Below are 23,318 nucleotides of genomic sequence, written 5' to 3'. Positions count from 1 at the left end.
TATCTCTGTTTTTAGGTCAATCTTAGCATACATACCCACCATCATCTGTAGGTGTCCGATTGGATGTCCATTTCTATTCTTTAAGAGGTTCACATGCAGTCAAATGCTTGGTAGTAGCTATCCAAGTAATTAATGCACTGCAGAACACTTGACGGTTATCCAAGTCAAATACTCGAAAGATTAGTGTTATGAACTAAGCTTGTGGCACACACGTCGGCATTAAAAGAAGGACACACTCCACTACAAGTAGAAGGGCTCACTCAAGCCCCTCGGAGATTTCTCGCTACATTAACCCAGGAGGCTCTGTTCCACACCTGTAAGCCGTGCGTGCTCTCGTGTCGTCGTTGTATGCTGACGCGGAGGTGCTATCTCTTGAAAAGCTACATACACATTCGATTCTTTGCGTGTATATTGAGGAATTAGTACTTATATGGGCCCCAGCAACTTGACGCATCTCGCCAGCGGGGATATCTCCAAATGCCATGCCCGCTGCAATTGCAATCGGTATGATTTATGCGTGGCAGGATATCGCCATGCATGATCAAGGAAGGTGCGGGGATGGATGGTCTTTTAATCTCTATCGTTAACCTATTTCGATTCCTCTGCTCCTTTGTCATTCAATAATGAGATGATCCTTTTTTGAATTGTAGCATTAAAGTCAATACGGCATGTTTCTTCACTTTTTATCTTTCATCGTTTTTTCTTAGTTATGTTCGTCGGAAGACATCCCAACAACCTCATAATTTTATCTCCCTCCTCATCGAAGCCATCACATTCTCGAGCTCTAAAATACTTTTCTTAATATTTCATTTCCTTAGCTTTAAGAACATAACTTTTCCTATTTTTATTGACTCTACCATAATCTCAACTTCTCTACAAATTAAGCTAAACGAAACTCCTTTTTATCATTTGTCTCCCATCAAAATATATATTTTCAGAATTATGAGTTTTAATTAAAAAAAGGTTATGTCTTATATATATATATATATATATATATATATATATATATATATATATATATATATATATATATATATATATATATATATATATATATATTTATATACAGTAAACAGCACTTCAGAAGGGTAGATATTGAAAGAGCTGCTTGGTAGGGATATATATGCAATTTGGCCCAATGTCCTCTATAAATAAAGCGGGAGCGAAGGCGGGAGAAGCAGATCGATAACAGAAACGAAACGAGATCGGCGATCGCGAGATGCCTCCTATACAATCGATCGGCGGGTCGAATGGCGATTCCCGGCCATGGGATCCGCCCTTCAACCCGACGCAGCCCTCCATCCCCATCTCCTACCCCATCACAACCCTGGAAGCCCTCGCCTCCGACTCCTACCACAACTCTTTCCACTACCCCTTCAACCGCTCCTCTGTCCCCCTCCCTCCCTCCGCCGCCGCGCTGCCCCCTCGCCGCCGGATCCTCGTCTGCCACGACATGATGGGCGGGTACCTCGACGACGCATTGGTGCAGGGCGGAGACAACTCCGACGCCTACGCCATCTGGCACTGGTACCTGATGGACGTCTTCGTCTACTTCTCCCACTACCTGGTCACGCTGCCGCCGCCGTGCTGGACCAACGCCGCCCACACCCATGGCGTCAGGGTATCATCGAACTCTTCCTTCTTCTTTGGTTCCCGCTAGCTTTTGGTAGATTGGCTGATTCGGTACAGTTGCAAGTGTCTAGCCTCCTCTGATTTGGATCGGTAAATAGGTCTTAGGAACTTTCATTACAGAAGGGGAGGACGGTAGCAAGATCTGTGACACCTTGCTTTCCACAAAGGAATCGGCTAGAATGTACGCGGAACGGCTGACAGAACTCGCTACTCATTTGGGATTTGATGGTTGGCTGGTTAGTCCTGATCTGGATCTTTCTTTTCTGGTCCCTGAACTAAGTTTGATTTCATGTTTTAGCTGACATGATAGTAACTCTTTCAGGTCAATATGGAAGTCACACTGGACAGGACGCAAATTGATAACCTGAAGGAGTTTGTCGATCATCTATCTCGTACTATGCATTTTCAGATTCCCGGATCTTTGGTCATATGGTCACTTCCCGCACCAAACTCACTCCTTTTCCTTAATCTTCCTTTCTTCTCATGTTTTGCGGCTTGCCTTATTTGGTTGTATCGTCCAGGTATGATGCTGTAACTATAGATGGTTCGGGAGGCTCTCAAAATAAACTGAATCAGAAAAACAAACCCTTCTTTGATTTGTGCGATGGTATTTTAGTCAACTATTTGTGGGAGGTACCTTATCTTTTTTTTCTTTCTTGTCATGCTAGAAATCTTGACTCTGCTTCTCTTCTTTCTTAGCTTTTAGATGTGTCTTCAAACCCTGCAGGAACCGGATGTTGAAGATTCAGCTAGCATTGCGGGTGAGAGAAAGTTCGACGTCTACATGGGCATTGATGTTTTTGGCAGGGGTACCTTTAGTGGCGGACAGTGGAATGTAAGTTAGCACCTTGCTCTGAGACTCCTAGCTTTTGATTATTTTGCCTAATTTCTCAAAAAGAAGGGTTGAAATCCAATTTATACAAGTCATATTTCTTCATAAATATTTGACAACTTCGGTACGCCTGCCACTAGGCAAATTTGTGAGTAATATCTTCTCTTTCTTTCTTCCTTACTGTAATTAATTGATGCAAAGCTAGAATAGTAAAAGAAACCAAAGCATACGTGCCTATGCTAAGGGCATTTCTAAAGGATTTCCTATAAACCTTCTACGGCTAGATGTGAATCTATTAATTTAGTCTCTTTCTTCCACAATTCAAAGCACATTCGCAGCATTTTTGACAGATTATATAAGTTCATGTAAGTTTGCAGATTCTTGGGGTTGTCATACATGATATTGGAGTAAATCTGTGGGCCTTTAACCAGGTTTTTTTGCCTTCTGGGTCAAGCTATTTGCTTGTGGCATGATCAGAAAAGTAGAATCATGGGAATACGCTTTTGCTTGTCGATTTGGTCTACATCGTTGATCCATATGCATCTATTACTTCATCTTATACATCATCGATTTGGTCTACATTCTTTTACGTAGGTTTTCGATATGCCATGTATGAATTCTCTTTTGGCCTTTTATTTGTTTATTATTGTTGCCATCACAGACAAATGCAGCCCTCGACGTACTGAAGACGCATGATATTTCGGCTACCATATTTGCTCCAGGATGGGTATATGAAACTAATCAAGGACCTGACTTCGAAACTGCACAAAACCGGTATGAACTTTCCACCTTAATCTCCAGCTCGGTGAAGTTTTACTTGGTCATAAAGAGCTCCCATGCATCATTTATTAAGTAGCAGCTTGATTATTTCGGCCGCAATCAAATAGTTGATTGCACCAACAATATATGTCACCTAGGAGGTTACAACTTGAATCACTATAAGAATAATGAAACACAACTTTTGTGTTGGATCTGTTTGCTCAACATGTATCAGTTTTACTTGTGGCCTAATTTCGAATAGACAGAAATACCAATTACCAAGTTTTCCTATAAAGGAAATCCAATTCTTTTGTTCAAACAAATCTGATCAAGAAAGGGCCCCGTTTTAAAAGGCTAGTTTGCAGGTAGTAACACCTAAGACAAATATTTTCAGTCTATGCTTACGAACCTATGGTCTGGGCTTCAGGGTGCTCTTCAGACAAACTTGCATGTCAACCTAAAAGGCACCAATGGGAAATTTTTTAATCGGTGCACATTAAAAAATAACCGGTGTAAGTCATCAATTTTATGCGGCTCGAAATAACTCGCTCTTTGGCATAACTTATGTTGATACCTTTCTGCAGAGTCGAACCAGTTTGGTATGACGTCACTGTCATAGATTTATACAACCGTATATTTTTTGTGATTTTAATAACTCGGTTGTTGCTAGCTTTTAGAATTCATATTGCTTCTATTTGTGTTGTAATGTGTAAGATACTCGAATTGAACTTTGCAGCTGGTGGGGCCTTGTGGAGCAATCATGGGGAATTCTTCGGAACTACCCGAAAGTGTTACCCTTCTACTCGAACTTTGATCAGGTATGCATCTTTAAAATTGGAATTTGTTGATTCTGCTACGTGATGGAAGACTCTTGAACTGGATAATATATACCGCTTCTTCATAGTTTGTATATAATCTTTTTCCTCTATGGCAAGCATAACACAATTGATAATGAAGCTTGAAGTGACATGATTTTTGCATGAGATTCGTGTCATGACAAAAAACACAATCTTTGCATATATTTGGCTTATGACGATGAGGGGCTATCATGTTGGACATGCCATGCTGCGTCCACAAATTACTATCAGCAAACATGTTTATAAAAAAATGAATTCAATTGGAATTGTGACAGTAAATTTGCTAGTCTTTACGATTTCAACTGAAATTTAGCAATTAGTTCAACATATTTAGCCTCTTCCTTTCTCCACTTGGACCCACTAATATGTAGTGTATCCTTTAAGAAGTTTTCATGAGAACATTGTTTCCTTTGACATAGACTCTTAAACTAGCTTCGCTCTGAATTTCTTCTTGTATTTTTCATTATCAACTATTTAAAATTATATATTTGTACTAGATATTCATATTTATGGTGCTTAAATTCATTAAACGTTTTTTTTTTCTCTTTTCTTGGGTCTTTTTTGCATATTTATTCTTGTGATTTTCTTGATTATGCCTATTTCATTACTACTTCGATAGCAATTGTTGAACCCTGAGCCTTATATTTCTCCAGGGTCGCGGCCTTCATTTTTCAATTGAAGGATTACAGGTAGCAAATAACCATTGGAATAACATATCTTCTCAAGGCTTCCAGGTACCTCATAATTATGCTTCATGCTTCATATAATTTGTCATGTTCATCAGCAATTTATTGCATGTAACTTGTAGAATATTCTTCCGCCTACATGCATTGCATTTTTGGAGCACCGTCAAATCTATTTTATGTTATTTATAAGGTAATTTCTTTTATTCTTTGGAACAGCCACTTCTTAGTGTTGGCTCTGCTGTGGAAGCTTACATCGAGTAAGTTGAAGTATTTTCTTTTCCAAAAGCAAAAGGTTCATTCTTTTAGTTTCTCTATTTCATAAATCTTGGTCCTATATATATATATATATATATATATAATCTCGTGAGAAACTAGAACAGTTACTTTGTGTTCTTTATTTCCCATATATGAAGATCTTTGTTAAGTAAAATTTCAAGATTTAATCTCCTTTGATTGAGCTATCCTCAATTGGTAGTTTTGAGGACGCTTCTTACTTTGGAGGAGGAAGTCTCACTGTTAAAGGAAGTGTCGAGGATGTCTCTGTTTTCTCTATAAAGATCTTCAGTGGACAACTGCTGCTGGACGATAAAGCAGTGCAGGTTAAATGTTTTGTAAGTTTCATCTTTCCTCACAAGCAACATGTAATTTAATTGGTTCCTTTCCCCGTCATTGTAGTTTAAATGGCAGCACTACTTTGATCTTGCAGGTTAATTGATATCCCGTCACTTCAATTACTGAAACTGATACCTTGCTGAGTTTCATTTTCATTTACGTGTAGGCCTCGATCCTTACCTTCTTGTTATTTTCCATGCAGGTAAGATTAGATGAGAATTCTCTCTTTGGAGTAATCCTGGTTTTGGTGTCTGAAACCAACGAAAAGTCATACATCCTTATCGAAGATGATTCTCAACCACCGTTAACTGTTGCAAGCTTTGAGTTTGATAAGATCATTAAACTACCACAAATTAGTAAGAAGGCAGACGTGCTGGCCGACTCAACCTGGACTCCGTTTGGCGGCACCTTCACCATGACTGGCTACACGCTGACTGACATCTATATCGTGGGTGCCTTGAAAGATGCAGCCGTGGAGATGGAACAAAGTCCAAACCGAGAAAGTGACTCACCTTCTTCCTACCATGCATCATTAGGTCAGATCAGAATTTTCAACACGCCAATGAGTTATCCACTCGCGGACGCATGGCACATCGATCCCTCGTATACTTCATGGACCACAGATCTCGATGGAAACAGAATTCTCAGCCTAAAGATCACTTGGAAGCTCAACGAAGGAGACATGACGTCGTTCACGAGATACAACATTCACGTGGAGAAATTATTGACTCATGGAGGCAACGAGGCACGCCCCAGCTTCCTTGGGTTTGCTAGAGTTGAACTCTGGTACGTATCGCATCTTGCTATTCCCAGTGGAGTTGGTCTCGTCAGGTTCATCGTTCAGCCGTGCGGTGTGGATGGAAGCTGCCAAGAACTGGACAAATCTCCGACTCTTGAACTGCGGCCGCCGCATTCTGAAGGTTGATTTGCATGATGTCGTAGCTGCAATAAAAATCTCGAGAACTCCTACTGCTGTGTCAGGGTGCTGCAGGTGTTGTAGCAATAATAATAATAATAATAATCTCGAGAACGGCTACTGTGTCCCAGGGTGCCGCAGGTGTTGTAACAGTCATAATAATCTCGAGAACTCCTACTATTACTGTGTCAGGGTGCTGCAGGTGTTGTAGCAATAATAATAATAATCTCGAGAGCTACTATTGTATCAGTGTGCTGTTGTTGTGACGATAATAAAGTCGATGGTGATGCAGATTGGTGTAGCTTTCGCTAATTCTGCATTCCGAGTGTGAATAAAATCGTTTGTGAAGAATCGTAGAACTTTGTGAACGATATGCTTCGACAACACGCTCATATTTGCTGTGGATCTTCAAATAACACGCTCCAACAAAACAACATGCTCATTTTAGCTATGATCCATATCTTTTGATATGGTTTGCTTTTTATTTTTTTTTATTTTAATTAAAATAATTTAATATATATTTATTATTAATTATATATATATATAATTTAAAAGTTCTTATAGATGATTTAATTTAATAGATTATCCTTTTAATGATAAAGAAATCATTGTTTATATCCTCAATGCCTAGAAAATTATAAGAAACTGACTACAATAATTTAGATTTGTGACTCATCGATGTCATTTGTAGAACTATATGATAAGCTAATTGATCATGAAACATATCCAATTGCTTGATCGAACATTGTTTAGATTGAAGATACTATTATGGTTGAAGGTTTGATAATATAACGGAGGATAATAGTTAGGTGTGTTATTTATTTGTCTAAAAGGCATCTTGTTCGGTCCTTCGTTAAAGTTTTGTTGCTTTGATTATCCTTTCGTTTGAATTTTTTATTGAATTAAAATGTGATAGTTGGTTTCATGATCTTTTTTCTCATTTTAGATATGTCATGTGATCGAATTAATGTCTTTAGTTCCTTATATTCTTTTCCTAAGCCATTAAAAATATGAACAATGACTTTTTCATTAGGAGATGAGCTATTAAAGTAAAGTCATCTATAATAACTTTTAGATTTTGTATATAATTGATAATAGTACTTCCCACTTATGTTATTTTCATAAGTGGATAAAAGATTTTGCATACGAGTGCAAAGGCAATTGATAATGTTAGTTTGTAATTTTGACCATGCTTATACTGCAATGTTGCACAAAAAGATTAGTAGTGCTATGGAGTCAACGACTAAAGTTTGAATTGTTTATAGAATAAGATGATATTGTCTACTCATAACTTATGATTATGATTCATTATTTAGATGTATTCTCCTAGTATTTAAATCTTTTTCGATGGACAATTAAGAGAGTCATTGATGTAGCCTAATAGATCATATCCAAAGATAAGATTAATGAATTATGCTCGTCAAAATGCATAATTATCGTTTTTGGATAGTTTGAAGGGGATTATAGTTATTACATTTATGGATATAAGTCATATAAGTTGAAATGAATAATTATTTTCTAAAAAAAAATACTTGAAGTGTTAGATGTAGATGAGGAAAACATTTTGAAAAGATATTTTGATCCACTGAAAAAATTTTAGAACCAATTGATAATATGGTAGATGGTAGACGATAGAGATATTATATGTTAGTTAAGATTAGATTCGAAAAATGCACAAGAAGGAATCTGATTTGATGATGAAGAACAGGAAAATTCTGCGTATCTGATAAGCCACGTCGTTGAAATACGGAAGGAGGGGGAAAGAGCCCTTTCTGTGACGACGACACAAAAAAGTTGATCGGCAACAATGGTAGAGTTACTAGAGAGAAGGAGAACTCGAGTACGTCATGAGGAAGAAGACTCTGACTCTTACCATGGCTCCGAGAAATTTTAGATATATAGATTTGAAATCTATATTGAAAGAAACTTCGACGTAGGTGCAGATTATCGAGGAAAGGTTTTGTTATTATTCTGACAATAATGGCAATAAATGACAAGTAAATTGTTGTCGTTGGGACGAACTCAAATGGGAAGCGATAAGAGAGAAAAGTGATTTCATTGGTTGAGATAATATTTATTTATATATATATTGAGAATTTTTTTCAATGATGTATTTAAATTACATAATTAACTCATGCATTCAAATATGTGATCATAAATTAATTAAAAATATAATATATATAATTATTATTTTATATTTATCACTATCAAAATATTTTATCAGTTTGTCATCCTCCAATTATTAGTTTTGTGTTATAACGATTGCATGCGTCATATATATATTTTGCTTTATGCCGTGATTGCTAAATCCCGATACGGACTTTCTTTTCATAGCGGTAGTAATTAAATTCGAAATTCGAATCATTAAAAATATACCCTTTTCTTTATTTAAAAAAAAAGGCATTTGGGTTCTTCTTGGTGGGGCCACTTGAACAAAAACAAAGTAAAATAAATATAAGTAACTAAATGGAGCGGTGGGAGTATTTTTCCGATCAGAGGCGTGGCGACGGCGACCGAGGCTCCTCTTCTCCCATTCTCTTCGGCTCCATCGGTGAAAATGTCCATCTCCAACGGCCTCCACCCCCACCGAGGTAACATCTCATCCTTCCGTCCTTCCCCCAAAGAACTCTCCTAAATGCCTCTCGTCCTCAGATGACGCCACCGACGACGAAGACGACGGCGACTACGGATCTGCCGCCCACGACGCCTACTACCACCCGATCTCGGCCTTCGATGACGGGTTCGATCCCAACTCTAACTCCGACGTCGCCTCCGGAGGGATCGTTGAAGCCGCCTCCCCGATCCGACCCAACGGCGGCGCCTTGTTCCACCTTCGGAACCCTGACCCTAGTTTCCTCTTTCTCGACGCCGAGAGTGGTATATCGGCTCTGGATCTGAACGGAGGTGGCGATGGCGTTGTCGCTTCTAGCGGAGGCTTGGTGGAAGAGGTGGAGGATGAAGAAGCCGAGGAGGAGAGCGTGAGGCAGCGGGAAGTGTCGATCTCGACGGCGTTCAGGGAGGACGAGAGGCGAAGGTCCGCACCGTTGACGCCGGAGAACGCCGCGAGGGTCCTCGATGCGATGAGGGGAGTCGCGTTCCAAGGTGTCCCTCCGGATTGGGCGGAACGAGTGCCCGAAGACCAGTGGGTGGCTCGGCTTAGGCGTATGAGAGGTGAGAGTAGTTCACCAAGCTAGTCGAGATCGCGTCTTTGATGCATTCTGTCAGTGACTGATGTTATTTTTTCTTGGTTTTATGCTTTATCTACAATCATGGGGACGAAAATTGAAGATTAGCCTTTTCTTCTATGATGGAAACGCAAAAAAAAGGGGGGGAAAGATGGAATTCGATTTATTGCTCATCATCATCTATGGTATTTATCATTTGGTCATGCTGATTTCAATGTAAATGATAAGTTTTTATTTGACAAAGTTTACTAATTGCCTCCTTTTTAGATTATTTATGTTTTGTACATAAATTCATGTTTGCTACAGACTGATCTCATGCCACTGATAGTGTTTGTGATCCTCTATTAAGATTATTGGTAGAGAGATATCATCGAACACAGTTTATGATCTGGAATCAAGACTTGGCGACTTAGGTTCTCGGATGACTAAACTTTAGGAGAATGAACCTAACAACAGGAAGATCACCTAAAAAAATTTGTAGGTATCCAACGACGGAAGTTTTGTAGCTTTGTGTTTCTCTACCCATAGCCAAATCCATGTTGTTCATGCTTGTGAGCTTCCTTTGTCACTCTTAGATTGCAAATCCCAGAATGCAGCCACTTGAGATGGTTGGCATTCGACCTTGTTACGACTAATGTATTATATTTTGGTTTTCCAGATATCAACATCTAATTGTAGGTCGTCGTCTTGGTTCTTTCTTCAAGTTCAAGGTCTAAAAATATCTTCAAATGCTTGATAGAAGGATCGGAACATTGGTCTAGTTTTTCTATCATAAATAAAGAATATCTTGAGGCTCTTAATCTAAAAGGAATTCTTTTGCCATTCCAGTCATCTGGCAGGGTTTCAGATTCTTTGATCCAAAAAGACAGCATGCTTGACATTGTAAAACATCAGATAAACTCCTTAAGAACCTTTATGATCACTAATACTTTTTTTTGTTGTGTCAAACTCACATTGAGCGTAGGTTTGGGTCTTGCATTCCTTCGAATGAGTCAGTTGAAGTTATTATGGTCTCTGTGTTTCCTATTTATATTAGGTTTTGGTCCATCCTTGTTATTATTTTTTAGGAAATTTTGGGGTGTTCTGTAAGTGTAAAAAATTCTTTATATCGATCAATTAGGATATCTTAGTCTGGATAGGCAGGTTCTTTAACTTTGACTTTTGAGGACTTTTAAGTTGATTATGAGCCCTGTTTTTTTTTTTCTCGGATGGTATGCAACAAATCTGATGTCTCAGCAGATAGAATCGAGGTTTTGAACACATTGTTTATGGTCACTCCTAAACAGGGCATGGGTCTAAAGGGAGTAGTGGACTATAGACATGGACCTCGAGGAAGTCATGATCGATGAAGATTCACGTTGGGTGATACAATGGAAATAATGTAGTAGTATATTCTGAAAATTTGTAGTTCTTACTTTTGGTCAAAATTGAAGTTTTTTTTTTGGAGCTTTGTGGTAGGGTTGATTCCTTATTTTGACTGTAACAGTATATAAATGGTGTTCCTAAGCCATATGGAAAGTGAGAAATCCTTTTGGGCTAACGCATATTGGAGTCTGTACCAGTCGTTGAATCGGTCGAAGGTATTCTATAGTCCTATGATTTATGGAAGTTTCTCTGTAATATATCTGTAATCCGACGATAAACTTAGTGACAAGATATCATGATCTACACCGATCTAAAAGGTGAACCTTCTGAGTTTGGTGGTTCCACTGCTTCGGTATCATGGTAGCAACTGACACACCATCAAAAGGTAAGAATTGTGTTTTTTGTTTTCTGCTACAGAACAAATATTCTCATTTTAAAGATTATTCTTCACAGCCTACATTGTATATTACAGCTACATGATTTCCTGTTATGTCAGCATGCACAAGCTCAAAGTTTTATTATGTTGTTGTGTTCTAGTGGCACGGCAAAACAAGAAGATGCTGGAGATCCTGTAAGGCTCTGAAAACAATTGGTTTGCCATTTCCAAATGCTTAATCTGCATGTTGGACATGATGATGGATCGTTTAGGATTAACCGTCAGCTTAAATACCTGCATTCACTCTATTTACACCATCTCTTGTCTAAGTAATGCAGCCTTGTGCATGTTGTGAAACGGAGTTCATTCCTTTCATCCTGTTGGAGCTTTTGGTATTTGAAGCTCTCCTTACAGTCACAGAAGTAAATAGATGCTTTTAATTTGATATTTTGAACTTTGTTTTGATTCATTGATGCCAAAGTAGAAGAATTCTTGGTTCTTGACTTTCCCAGCTTTACTCATTACGGCATTTTCATAGTGTTTATGCTAATGGATCCTTAATCTTCGTGATATGCAATGTTGATATACTTAATAATCATATGTGAGGAGTCCTCGTCAGAATAACTTGTTTTATCCTCTGTAGAATCTTACGCTGGGATTATTCTGTGGAGAGCAGCTTTTAGGTGTTGTCTATGATGCTAATCTGAGTCGGGAGTAAGAACTTTGTGCCTCTGGTAGAGAGAGAGAGAGAGAGAGAGAGAGAGAGAGAGAGATGGGTGTGTCGGTCGGATCTCTCAAGATTCGTGCTGCAAGATTCGTGCTGGAGTCCAAACTACGTGGCGTCGTGTAGAAAACGAACGCTTCAAGATTCGTGCGGGAGTCGAACCTAAAAAAGCTTGGTTTCAATAATAAGATCAGGGAAAGGATGAAGGATGGGGGAGGTGCAGACCACAAACGTAAGGCAGCTTTAAGCTGTTCCCATGGGAACCGCCACTTCTTCCGACATACTAAACTTTCCCGACGTCCCACTGCCAATTTGGACCACCAGCATCTTTCCGTGGATTCATTACCTCCTCGCTGTGAATATTATTCACATCGGTCATAGGTAAATATGCGTCGTATTTGGACGATGCAAACTATGTTCTTTGATCCTCCCTTTCCCTTTCATCACTTCTTCTTCTTCAGGGTTGACAAGTCCGTCCTTGGCCTTGCAACTTGCAGCTCAACTTGCAGGAGGGTGAGGGAGGGACATTAAAGGCTGCCTTGCAACTTGCAGCTCAACTTGTCCGCCATCACACTCATCGGTACAGCTGAAATAATGTTCAGCAGGAGAAGAAAGCCGAAGCCGATGGCCAGAGAGTAACCGATGTAGGACAGGAAGCTGATGGAGAAATCAAGGGAAGCAGCTCCAACTTGCTCTGTCCTCTCTCTTAAATCCACAAGCTGAGGTATCCAATGCCACCAACTTGCATATGAAGACATCAATATTTCTTCTTCTTCTTCTTCTTCTTCTTCTTCTTCTTCTTCAGCTTTTTGATCCTTTTTTAAGGACAATTTGTGGGCACTCATTAATTCATAAGCAGGAATAAGTTGATTGAATATTTATAAACTGATGCACAATAGTATTCTGGCATTCGATATTATGCTTGCAAGTCCAACTATGGGGAATCAGATCGGAAACAGTATTCTGGCATTCGAGAAATATAGATCGAAGAGACGGTAATTGGAAAAGGGGAAAGCTTTAGAAAGAGCCCGTCGAATCTCATTTAATTATGGGTTGCCCTCCCGCCGCCGCTGTTGCTGCCGCGCTTGACGAGAGGCCTTGGGCGGTCCGCGCCAAGGACTGGAGGTTGCACCTGACGATGGTGTCGACGAACACCCGCGTCTCCTCCGTGGTGTTGCCCGGCGGCACGTCCACCACGTACGACTCCACCACCACCGTGCGCCCGCCGCCGCCGCCGCTTCCGCCGTCCTGGTGCAGCGTGGTCACGGACCGGTAGTTGGCGAGGCGGTGCTCGCCGCCGACCACCCGGAAGCTGAGCACGTGGCGCTCGTCGTCGAGGATCTCGAGGCGCTCCGTGCTGGTGGCCGCCGGCAGGCCGGAGACGACGCTCACCTCCCGCAGCGTGCCGACGTCGCCGTCCCCGACGACGACGTCGCACCTCCTCACGAATCGCTTGTACGCCTGCGGCTGGTCGAAGCGCCGCACCACCGACCACACCGCCGCCACCGGGGCCTTCACCGCCTGCACCACCGCCGAGCAGCACTGGTTCAACCCCACCGCGTGCTCGTGGTGCCTCGCCACCGCCTCCGGCACCTCGTGCGCCGTACACCTCTCCCACTCCGTCTCCTCCTCTTGGTGTTCGATGCAAGTCCTCGTTCCAGGAAGACAAGGCATCGCTTCGCTTCTTTCCCTTCGAATCTGTGACACCGAGAGAGAGAGAGAGAGAGAAATGGGAGGAGTTGCCGTTGGGCAGAAGAAAGGCCATATAAATAGTGGTGTGTAGGGAAGTGAATGGCGTTGTATGGTGTGCAAGCAATGGGTTGATTGGTTCTCAGATTGGTTGATGGATGCCGTAAGTCATGCGACACGAAGCTAAGCTGCGTTCGTATAGGTCATCGGTAATTGTCATTTGTCATGCGGTTGGATGTTTGTACAAATTATCTTTTTCTCATTTCATGAGCTTTTCTACCAAACTGCCAAAGTGGATGCAAAAAAATGCTCTCTTGAACATAAAGGATAATATAAGGACGAACATATCCATTGCCATGAGTGACTTGGAGAGCTAATCTAACCCACTGACTTAATTATGTGGTCAGGATTACTTGTGGCTGGGAGAGCTAATCTAACCCACTGACTTAATTACGTGGTCAGGATTACCAAGTAATCCTGACCATCCATTTGACATCGCGTGGTTCCTGCCTCGCTGATCCAGATGATGAGCTGCCATCCCGTGGGTTGCACTACCATGAAGGTCTACGTGTACGGGCAGATACACAATCCAAGCCTTCGTGGGCAAGCAATCGGCCACGCCATCGCGGAACGTTCGTCAGACACGTGCCAGCCACGGCGTCTCAGCTTTCGACACGTCGTCTCCCACGTGAGACGTCGTCTCCTATATAAGGATCTTTGCACCGCCTTTGGCATCTCTTGGAGACCAAGAAACATCTGGAAACCACGAAGGAAGAGATCGCGGGCCCTAAACCAAGAGGAAGCTCAACGGATGGGGGTGATGACGATGGTGGAGTCCGATAGGTATAGATCGAATCTTTACGATCCTGTTCTTGTTTCTTGCGCTCTCTTGGTTCGATTTTTTGGTTGGTCTACGAGTTCTGCGCTCGGTTCTTGTTTGGTTTTCCCTTGTCGATTGGTTCCTTGATTCCCTCTTCGGTCGTTTCCATTTATTTTCACGGTTGCTGGTCCTTTTCGGTTTCTTGGGGTTTCTCGTTTGTTCTGTGAGGTTGTTTGGGTTTGGGCATCGAAAGAGAAGCTAGCGACCTCAGTGGAGGGGATCGATCACTTAAGTTGGGCCGATTGACTTGTGGGTTTTCTTGAGGTCTTACGGAAGGCTTTCGGACTCAAGAAATGGGTTTTGCATCTCTCAGGAGAGAGTTCTCTTTATCAAGAAAGATGGATTCCTTTGTTTGGGAAGTGCTGACTGTGGTTTGCTTTCGAAGTGAGTGTTGCTTGCGACTGTGATGCGTGATCAGAACATAGAATCACCTGAATTTGGCATAGATAAAGCATGCAAACGTTGATGGCAACGACCGGTGGTTTCGGTCGCTTTTGCTTTCCTTTTCTGTTGGATTTCTGCAGTACAAGGGAATTTGATGCCTGGTGGGTAACGACGGAATAATAGATATATGTTTATTATTAGAACGTTTGATTTCATGTTGTAAAAATTAGAAGTAAAAGTTCGGTCCAGTACTTGAACGTCTGAGGAGCATGTTTGGTTGCTTATGTTGATTTCATATATTTAAAGGTTTATTTCTTAGGAACAGGGATGTTATAGGTTGAGAGAGACGTAGGCTTTGACCTTTCGTTTCACTTTGTCCGGGAACTATAGTTTTGTTTGCCCAGTAACTATATAGAGCGTGGAATCTTTTGGATGAATTGTTTCTGTAAGACTATCGAACACCATTATGGACTCCAAGTAATTATTTTGGTTGCTTTGGGTTTGTTTCCAAGGATTATTGCAATGTGCAAGAGGTTTGAGATGGAAGCAGGGTGATGGCAGAAGACTTTTATGACCGCCGAAGCATAATCTATTTAGAATTGATGAATAAGGCAGTATGAGTTCTGATGCAACTAACTTGGGATTAGAAGACATACATGCTTCTCATGAGCGTGTTCAGTTGATTATATCAGAGGAAAGGTTAGATTAGTTAATTTACTGATTGTAATTCATCATGACATTTGGTCTATGGGTGCTCCATGATATCTCTCAAAGATTTGATCGAGTGAACACAAATTCAAAAGCTTAAGTTATCAGGTAAGGGCCCAATATATGCTTTAAGCTCCATCTCGTGATTAAGTTGGTTTTACATGTGACAAGAATGAGCGGAACATGAGTGTATGGAACAACCAATATGAAGAATGGGTACTGAACAAATATATTAAGCATTGGGTAGATTTAGGACTCAAATTCATGACTCAAGTATATTAAGATTTGATTGGGTGGTGATAAATCTTTAAAGCTTGACCTATTAGGAAGGATTCAATAATATGCTTAATCAACAACATCGATGAGGTTATAATGTATTAGCCTTACGTCTTGCCTTTCTTATGTCTGAACTTTACAATGTTGAAATTTGATGGTGCATGTGGTAGTCTTCTTTTGTCACTGATGATGTCTAAATTAGCATTGGTTGGTCAGTAGTCAGATTAAGCAAGAAAACATGCAGGAATATGATGTTCTTAGCTGAACGTGGGAGGGCCACCAAGCATAAGAGATCCATTGATTTAGGAGTCAGCAAGGACGCTATCATGCTCTGTTTTTCTGGGCCTTTTTGGTTGTTTTGCACAACTGAAGCTGGACATGTTTCTAACAACTAAGAATATTTGAGAATATTTGGGTCTTAGCTGTGCCAAATTGGATACGGTAGTTGTTTATAACTCAAGTTTAACATCACAAACTTATCAGGCAGACTATGAAATTTCTTAGATGTTCTGGATTTTGTTGTTTGGTTGTTACTTCACTGTCAATGGATGCTTAAACCCTTGGAGTGTTTATCAAGTCGAATGTTGTTCTGAAGATACATCATTTAGTTTTTATAGATATTACTCTTGATTATCCTGGGAGAAAGTTATTGACTTTTATCTTAGAAAGTTCTCCATGATGAAATTAGTAAGTTGCCGCTTTCTAGGTAGAAATATGTTGATCACTGGAATCTTCTTGAAGTTCGTATCCAATAAAACATGGGTGGGAGTCTCACTTGGAGTGTTTATTTGACTTTCTGCAACGAAACATCTGTACCCTTAAGACTTCCTAGAGAGTTGGCTGGCAGTCTCTAATCTCAGTGGATTGAAACTGTAGTATTAGTTCCATTTTTGTAGCCTGTGTGTCCTCGTTTACTTCTTGGGCTCAGTGTGAAAGTTGTGATGATCAAAATCATGAGGGTATAAGCATGGTGAACATAGGGTGAGAGGGTTTATGCTAGTTCTGAATCCAGTAGCCTGTACTTCTCAATGCTGAAAATACACAGATTGAATTTCTTTTCTTCCAACGATTGAGCTGTCAGAAACTTAGGGGAAACTAATGTCAGAATGAACGTTGAGATTTATGTACCAAGGTCATGAGTTTTTTGTTTGCTTGCTGAATTTGTTTTGCTATTTTTAACGGTTGAATAAACAGATTTTCGGAAGCTAAAAAATATTTGAAATGTATTTTGACTTTGGTTCGTGCTACTTAAGTGTTTATTTCTCTCTGATGGATCACATGCTTTACTTATTTTGTACACTTGTCTTATGATATTTGCTGAAGTAGAAGTCGGGAGCGGCAGGTGCTTGGTTATATTGATTCTGCAGAATGTTTAGGTATGACATGCCTGTTTCTCACTTTGCATCTGGTTTTATATTCACTTCAGTTGTTTTTTTTATGGTCAAAATTGAATCCAGCTTATGTTTTCTAAAGTCTTATAAATTCAGATGTGGGTTCAGAGGAAATGGTGTTCATAAGTTACAAGTGCTTCGCAGTTGTCTTTCTTGTTTTTTGTTACATGGGAGGGAAGGTCTGGTTTTTCTCCTAGTCTGGAATGGGTAGCTGGGAGCTAACAGGAAACCGTTGCACTTTTGGTTGTATTATACTAGTCTTCAGGCGGGATCCAAATGATGTTCCTCGAAAACAAATCCGGCCTTGCAGAATGTGGCCATTTTCCAGAGGAAATTGTCGTGTTTTGCCTGCTGTTTGGTGCTTCATTCAGGTGGTGATCAGGAATCCTGAACACGAGAGGAATAAAATGGAAAATAAAAAAAGCCTTTTGATTTGTTTTTGTTTTTTGTGTTTTTGACCTCCGTGGGTGTGGTTGGGAGTACATTTTTTTCACGCATCGTGAAAGACAATTCTTATTTGTTTCAATCATCGTTGATGATTTGGTTTGATAAGTGTTCGATCATGGCTTTCTGCTGGTCCTGTATAAGCGCTGACACGTTTTCCCCCTTTCGTTCAGGAGGAGTAGAGCACGCAGAGGGAGGAATGGTTCTAGTTCTGTGGCAGAAACCATTGCTTGGTGGAGGGAGCGTAATAGGCAGCTCAAATGTTCCGCAGACACCGAAAAGCGAGTTCGGAGACCACCTGCCAAAGGATCAAAGAAAGGTTGCATGCGAGGCAAAGGAGGGCCAGAGAATCCTCACTGCAGATATCGTGGTGTAAGACAGCGCACCTGGGGCAAGTGGGTCGCTGAGATCCGAGAACCAAACCGAGGTAGCCGCCTTTGGTTGGGAACTTTCCCCACTGCCATCCAAGCCGCTCTCGCCTATGATGACGCTGCGAGAGCCATGTATGGAACCATGGCTCGTCTCAATCTGCCTGCTATGATGAGGGGGTCGTGTGGGTCGACTTCGACCTCGTATAACTCAGAAGATGTCGATGCCTCCGTATCGTGTGACTTTGGCATCAAAACTCCAAGGGTTGATGCTGGCTCTGAAACTGTGGATGCACCTCGTACCTGGGCGGACAACATCAAGCATCCGAAGATTGAACTGAAAGAAGATGTGGCATCTGATATGTGGCCATCTTCAGCAGCTGATGCTCCAGAGACTCAGTCGACTGAGGCGAGTGTGGATCTTCTTCTTTGTCAATCACCACGGGAGGATGAATTCTCCGTGGAAGAGATGCTGAGAATGATGGGGACGGATACAGACAATGGTGCTCCCGATCAGTTTGGTGCTGTTGCGGTGGACACAGGCTGGCAATGCATGATTCCTGCAGACGTTGGGCTGGACTTGCAGAGTCCGGATGGTACGGTGTTAGGGCCATTATGGGGCACGGAGCAAAATCCTCCTTTGGAATTCGATTGTTGTGATAGTCTCCAAAGGCCGTTGGGTGATGATTGGGAGTATGGGCCTGGAGAATTTGGAATGCTCGACGCTGACATCCTTTCGAGCCCCATAAATTGATATTTCAGTCAAAAGATCGATGGTTCTCGTCGTCGTTTGTTTGTTTTTTTCTTTTCTTTTCTTTTGATGTCCATGTAATCTTCTTTCGTTTGTGTGTAATGATGTTTGTTTGTTTGTGTTTTTTTCTTTTGTAATACATGGTATGAAAGTAAAGAAAGCCTTCTGTTTCGATGAGCTTTAGACACCATGCAATTACTGCAGCTCTGACTTAGTGTTTCAATGTTAGAGGTAGCTTTGCGTCCTCACTTTGGACAGATTGTCGTCGTCGGCGGCTGATGGATACCGTGCTGATCCTAGACTTCGGATGTTTAACTGATTTGGAGGCTCTGGGACGGAGAATTGCATCCAGGTAAGTGATGGATACGTTCATCATTTCCATAATAAATATTTTATTTTATTTTTTTCTGATCGGTAAAATCCGATAATTTTTTTTATATAAAAAATAGCGTAAAAATTTACTAATTATCTCTTCTTCTATTATTTTTTCACATCATCCGATTGAAGGGAGAAATTCAATTTTGTGTGAAAATACAGGATCTAATTTTATGGTTGTTTGGTGTTCAGCGGGCTGTTTGGATGGTGGTTTTAATGAGTTCGTTAAACGGGTGAGGAAGAGATTTAGGGCTTTGCATTTGAGGTCCGGCTCCTCCTCCTGCCAAGGCGTTCGGGCGAGCATGAGCAGGCAGGCCGTGCCGTGGCTTCAGCGCGACGCCCCGACCTGCCTCGTCGGAGATCGCGGCCCCACATGACCAGCTTTACGCCGGCTCGCCTTTCGACCACGTCGTTCGGCTCCTTCGACCGATCTGGCCGCCGTGCTTGCCCAGCTCCAGCGCCAAGATCGTTGGTTTCCTCTCCAAGAAGGTGCGAATGATTAGCTCGTCCTGCTGCTGCTTCTGATTTCTAACTGACCTGCTGCCTTCAGTCTTGATAAGCATTGTTTGCGTTAAATCTTTTGTTGCTTCCTAATAAGAAACTGAAGGAGTTGGGGAAGGTAAGTCGTGGTCTTCATCAAAGATCGATTTGTGAAGATTTGTTACCTCCCATGATGGTAAGTCGTGGTCTTCATCAAAGAGCGATTTTTAGCTGTCGGATGGAAGTTCCCTCGGGGATACTTTGATATACTTTTGTTATCCTCTTATCCACCAGTAGGATTAACCAATATTTGGTCAGTAAACCAGTGAAAATAATATTAGTGTCATAAAAAGTATTGAAGCACCTCAGAAGGTTGCTTACTGTGTTCCCATAATCAGTTTGATGAGCTCAGAATTCACATTAGTAATTGATGATAGTCGTTTCAGACCGATACCACAAGACACCAACATGCACTTAGTATTATGGATGTACATATGGGGTGCATTGCTCTAAATACCATGCTGTTTTATGAAGGGAAAAGGTAGTAGTCATATTACGAGCCAGCAACATGCTTCTTTGTGTTAGGGATAGGCTTCTTCCATTACTCTTGGATGTTATACTGCTTTAGGAAGGTTAAGATAAATTAGCTCTTTGAACTGCAAATTCCTTGTTTCACTGTAAAAGCTTCTTTGCTTGTTGGGCCAGTAGGTTATGCCAATCGTGCCTTTGATTTCCCACCCCATGGTCTTTCCGAAGGCTCCTGCACCCACCTTCCACCAGACACTTTCCCCATACTCGTCGCCCGCAAAGATCACCCCTCCTTCTTTCGTGAAGGGCCTGTAGACACTCGAGTATCGATCTCTAAACCATGCCTTTGGCTGGAGCAGTGAGAACTTTGATGGCTTGGAAGAGAAGACCTCTCTGCCATTCATCCCATCATGAAGAAACCAATTCAACTTGCCGCTGGCTCCATGAACCGATTGCTCAAATTTCCAAGGTTTCACACTTACTGTGACTGTTTCTGTGGTTGAGACTCTGAGACCCAGGTAAGTACCAGGGGGTTCAAATGCCCCTTCAAGCGCCTTTTCGAGTCCAATTTCTTGAGTAGGGTTATCGGAAGATTTGCTTACCGAAACCGACACCACATCTGATTGATGGGTCGGGGTGACTTGCAGAGATATTCGAGAAGGGAAATGCTTCTCTCCGGAACCATAGCCTCGCTCATCCATGAGAGTCTCGGATACCAGGGAGATCACATCACATCTGCTGGCACAGACAGAACAAGAGTTTTCATTCAGTATCACTTAAATTTTTGGAGTAACTCTTGCGGTCAGATGTGATTTTAGTATGATGTAGTATTAATAGGAAGTTTAGCTATGAGCAGCGTTACATGCTCTAGGTGAGTCAGAAACAGGCTTATGTTGGATTTGTCCCCTGAACAGCTGATCAGTGGAAATCATTTACAAATGTGAATGAACTGAGATGAAGAAGTATCTCACTGACCTTATGTTATCGACGGCCACCACTATGTCAATCCAGTTTTGTTTTACGATAACCTTGTAGGCAAGTTGTATCACAGCTTCGAGCTGCTGATATCTCAAAGAGAAGAGCAAGCGTTCGTCTTGTGTGGTAGCGCTGGGATCTTCGAGGCTCATGGCTATGACTGGGCAATATACCTGTACTTTCCATAGGCCACTTGCAGAGAGAGCATATGAAAACAATGGTGATATTGCTCTGACCGACTGATTTAAAGACTGAAGCTCTACCATCCAGTTTGTCATGCCGAGGTTTAATGATCTCATCCATTGCTCCTCGAGGTTGGAACCAAGCATCCGTACGAGAAGTTTTAATGCGTCTCTGCATGTCGGATTCGATAGCTGAAGCCTCAAAGTGTCGAGACATCCACAACGGAGGTCATACGGGGCTTCATAGATGCAAATCAGAAAAGTAAGAGTGAGAAATGAAAGATTGAGGACATCCCTGAAGTTCTCTTTGACTTTTACTTGAGAGCGCCTGAAGGAGGATCTCTTAGAGGGGCCATAACTGAAAACTGTGCTTAGTATGTCAAAGAAAAGATGAACAGCTTCGGCTTCGGTCAAAGAAATTTGTGCAGAGCTTTTAAGGGGGATGGGGTTTGAGGTCCAAAGGGATATAGGCATGTGGAAATCTGCAAAGATAGTGAAGGAGACGAATGGGTTTTGGTTTTGGGGGCTTTTGATGATCGAGAGCTTCAACGAAGTCTTTGTCGATTTCGAAGTGCAGATGCAGAGGCACATGGTGTTTGTACTCCATCGAGAGAATGGGGGAAGATTGGTTATCCATCCCCATACATCGAGAACAAAATTAGAAGCCATGGAAGAGGTTGGTTGGTTGGTTTACTCGATACCTGTGCCGAACGAACTCCAAGGGGGTTGATATAGTGGTGAACTTGAGTTTCTATATGGTACAGTAGGTCAAAAGAAACCAAACCATGATTCCAGTCCCACTATCACCTATAAAGTCATCAGAAATAAAAGTAGATTCTTTGTGGAGGCTGGGGTGATACAGACGATACTGTGTGAGCAATAAACATCTCATTCTGTGACAGAAGAATCGATACTGTGATATATCTTCTTCATGTTTTCATAATTGGTTTTTCTTTTTTTCTTTTTGGTTTCACATGGTCCATTAAAGGAAATGCACGATCAGGATTTGATTAGATAACCTTAATATTAATTGAAATTTGCAGGCATCTTGAGCGTTGTGTGCCTGCAGTTAGGTCTTTGTTCGGAGATGCTGTTTATCTAACCTTGGCCACAAGGGTAGGTGGTGGTGGTGGAGATAAGTTTGAATCTCTTAAGCTTGAAAGGAAGCATCCTTGGAGGCCACACAAAACCAGTGAGCGTCTTCATCCTAAGATACCTCTGAAACTTAATTCTGCATATGCTATTCATTCAGAATTGGCACGCGTGTCTTACTTGTTAAGTTTCCAACTTATTTCCTACAAGTAATTCTAACCTATGTATCTGGGCAAGTTAGGATTATATTCTTGATTGATGGGATGATCAAATTGTGTTGTTCTGCTTTCCCGATGCAAAGCTGTATCGTTCTGATCTAATCATCTGCCGTTACTCGCATTCTATTCTATTACTGAAGCTTCTGTTGCATGGGTTCTGCTTGGAAGAAATGTGGGGTGCTTGGAAGCCATCAGACAGTTTTGGTCGGATCAGCTTTAGATTTAGAAAGACGTTGGCGTGTACGTTAGTGACAGGTACATCACACCCTTTTTTCTTTTCCGGTCCCCATTCAACAAAGGTATTCGGAAAAGAATCAAGTTAGCTTTACATCTTTCTTGGGAGCTTTGATTAGATGGTGATGAGCACAAGCGGGGAAAGCCTTTTTTTTTTTTTTCTTAAAGAGGGTTTTAAATGTCTATAAATTACAGGATGTAAAAACAATGCCATTTGCCTTTACAATTTCCTTAAAAAAAAAAAACAATCGAGTTATATTCTTTAGGCCGGCCAAGAAAGTTGAATTGGTAAGGGTCTGGTCACCCCGGCGTAGAACCATCTGACAACTTCTAAAAGGCACTTTAGCCATTTAACTCAAAACAGAACTCGATATCAGTATTTTGCATCAAAGAAATTAT

The 23,318-nt window shown here is 41.3% G+C and overlaps 5 protein-coding genes and 1 long non-coding RNA gene across 23 annotated transcripts; 4 read left to right on the top strand and 2 right to left on the bottom strand.

Moving 5' to 3' along the window:
- The first annotated feature begins 1,196 nt into the window (after positions 1-1,196).
- On the top strand, positions 1,197-6,543 carry LOC135615761 (cytosolic endo-beta-N-acetylglucosaminidase 1-like). Its single transcript, XM_065114700.1, has 11 exons — positions 1,197-1,621; positions 1,731-1,868; positions 1,955-2,064; positions 2,154-2,265; positions 2,360-2,467; positions 3,126-3,238; positions 3,960-4,041; positions 4,734-4,814; positions 4,983-5,023; positions 5,242-5,377; positions 5,581-6,543. The coding sequence occupies exons 1-11, from the start codon at positions 1,220-1,222 to the stop codon at positions 6,301-6,303; spliced, it is 2,046 nt and encodes a 681-aa protein (XP_064970772.1). The 5' UTR covers positions 1,197-1,219; the 3' UTR covers positions 6,304-6,543.
- Positions 6,544-8,764: 2,221 nt separating this feature from the next.
- On the top strand, positions 8,765-12,278 carry LOC135581503 (uncharacterized). 16 transcript variants are annotated; one of them, XM_065114691.1, is made up of 6 exons: positions 8,765-8,885; positions 8,947-9,465; positions 9,588-9,664; positions 10,966-11,059; positions 11,162-11,229; positions 11,864-12,278. In XM_065114691.1, exons 1-4 carry the CDS (start codon positions 8,852-8,854, stop codon positions 10,999-11,001), a joined length of 666 nt encoding a protein of 221 aa, XP_064970763.1. In that variant the 5' UTR covers positions 8,765-8,851; the 3' UTR covers positions 11,002-11,059; positions 11,162-11,229; positions 11,864-12,278. The 16 variants fall into 16 exon arrangements, with proteins under 16 accessions (XP_064970763.1, XP_064970762.1, XP_064970756.1 ...); XM_065114690.1 differs by having other exon boundaries at positions 11,382-12,278; XM_065114684.1 differs by adding an exon at positions 10,766-10,860 and having other exon boundaries at positions 11,162-12,278.
- A 514-nt stretch (positions 12,279-12,792) lies between these two features.
- LOC103989695 (abscisic acid receptor PYL4) lies at positions 12,793-13,767 on the bottom strand. Its single transcript, XM_009408636.3, has one exon. The coding sequence runs from the start codon at positions 13,616-13,618 to the stop codon at positions 12,983-12,985; it is 636 nt and encodes a 211-aa protein (XP_009406911.2). The 5' UTR covers positions 13,619-13,767; the 3' UTR covers positions 12,793-12,982.
- Positions 13,768-14,174: 407 nt separating this feature from the next.
- Positions 14,175-19,012, top strand: LOC135615758 (dehydration-responsive element-binding protein 2B-like). Of its 3 annotated transcripts, none has more exons than XM_065114680.1 (3): positions 14,360-14,476; positions 17,208-17,257; positions 17,890-19,012. In XM_065114680.1, the coding sequence occupies exons 2-3, from the start codon at positions 17,250-17,252 to the stop codon at positions 18,836-18,838; spliced, it is 957 nt and encodes a 318-aa protein (XP_064970752.1). In that variant the 5' UTR covers positions 14,360-14,476; positions 17,208-17,249; the 3' UTR covers positions 18,839-19,012. The 3 variants fall into 3 exon arrangements, with proteins under 3 accessions (XP_064970751.1, XP_064970752.1, XP_064970753.1); XM_065114681.1 differs by having other exon boundaries at positions 14,379-14,476; positions 17,205-17,257; XM_065114679.1 differs by lacking the exon at positions 17,208-17,257 and having other exon boundaries at positions 14,175-14,476.
- A 194-nt stretch (positions 19,013-19,206) lies between these two features.
- On the top strand, positions 19,207-22,816 carry LOC135615759 (uncharacterized). Its single transcript, XR_010488136.1, has 2 exons — positions 19,207-19,699; positions 22,419-22,816. It is a non-coding gene; the product is annotated as an uncharacterized LOC135615759 (long non-coding RNA).
- Positions 20,017-22,106, bottom strand: LOC135615757 (uncharacterized). The gene is made up of 2 exons (XM_065114678.1): positions 21,194-22,106; positions 20,017-20,953 (listed from the first exon to the last, which is right to left on the bottom strand). The coding sequence occupies exons 1-2, from the start codon at positions 22,042-22,044 to the stop codon at positions 20,305-20,307; spliced, it is 1,500 nt and encodes a 499-aa protein (XP_064970750.1). The 5' UTR covers positions 22,045-22,106; the 3' UTR covers positions 20,017-20,304.
- Positions 22,817-23,318: the final 502 nt, after the last annotated feature.

The sequence above is a fragment of the Musa acuminata genome, chromosome BXJ2-6 (genome assembly GCF_036884655.1).
Source record: "Musa acuminata AAA Group cultivar baxijiao chromosome BXJ2-6, Cavendish_Baxijiao_AAA, whole genome shotgun sequence".
Taxonomy (NCBI): domain Eukaryota; kingdom Viridiplantae; phylum Streptophyta; class Magnoliopsida; order Zingiberales; family Musaceae; genus Musa; species Musa acuminata.
This window is presented reverse-complemented; position numbering and strand designations above follow the sequence as displayed.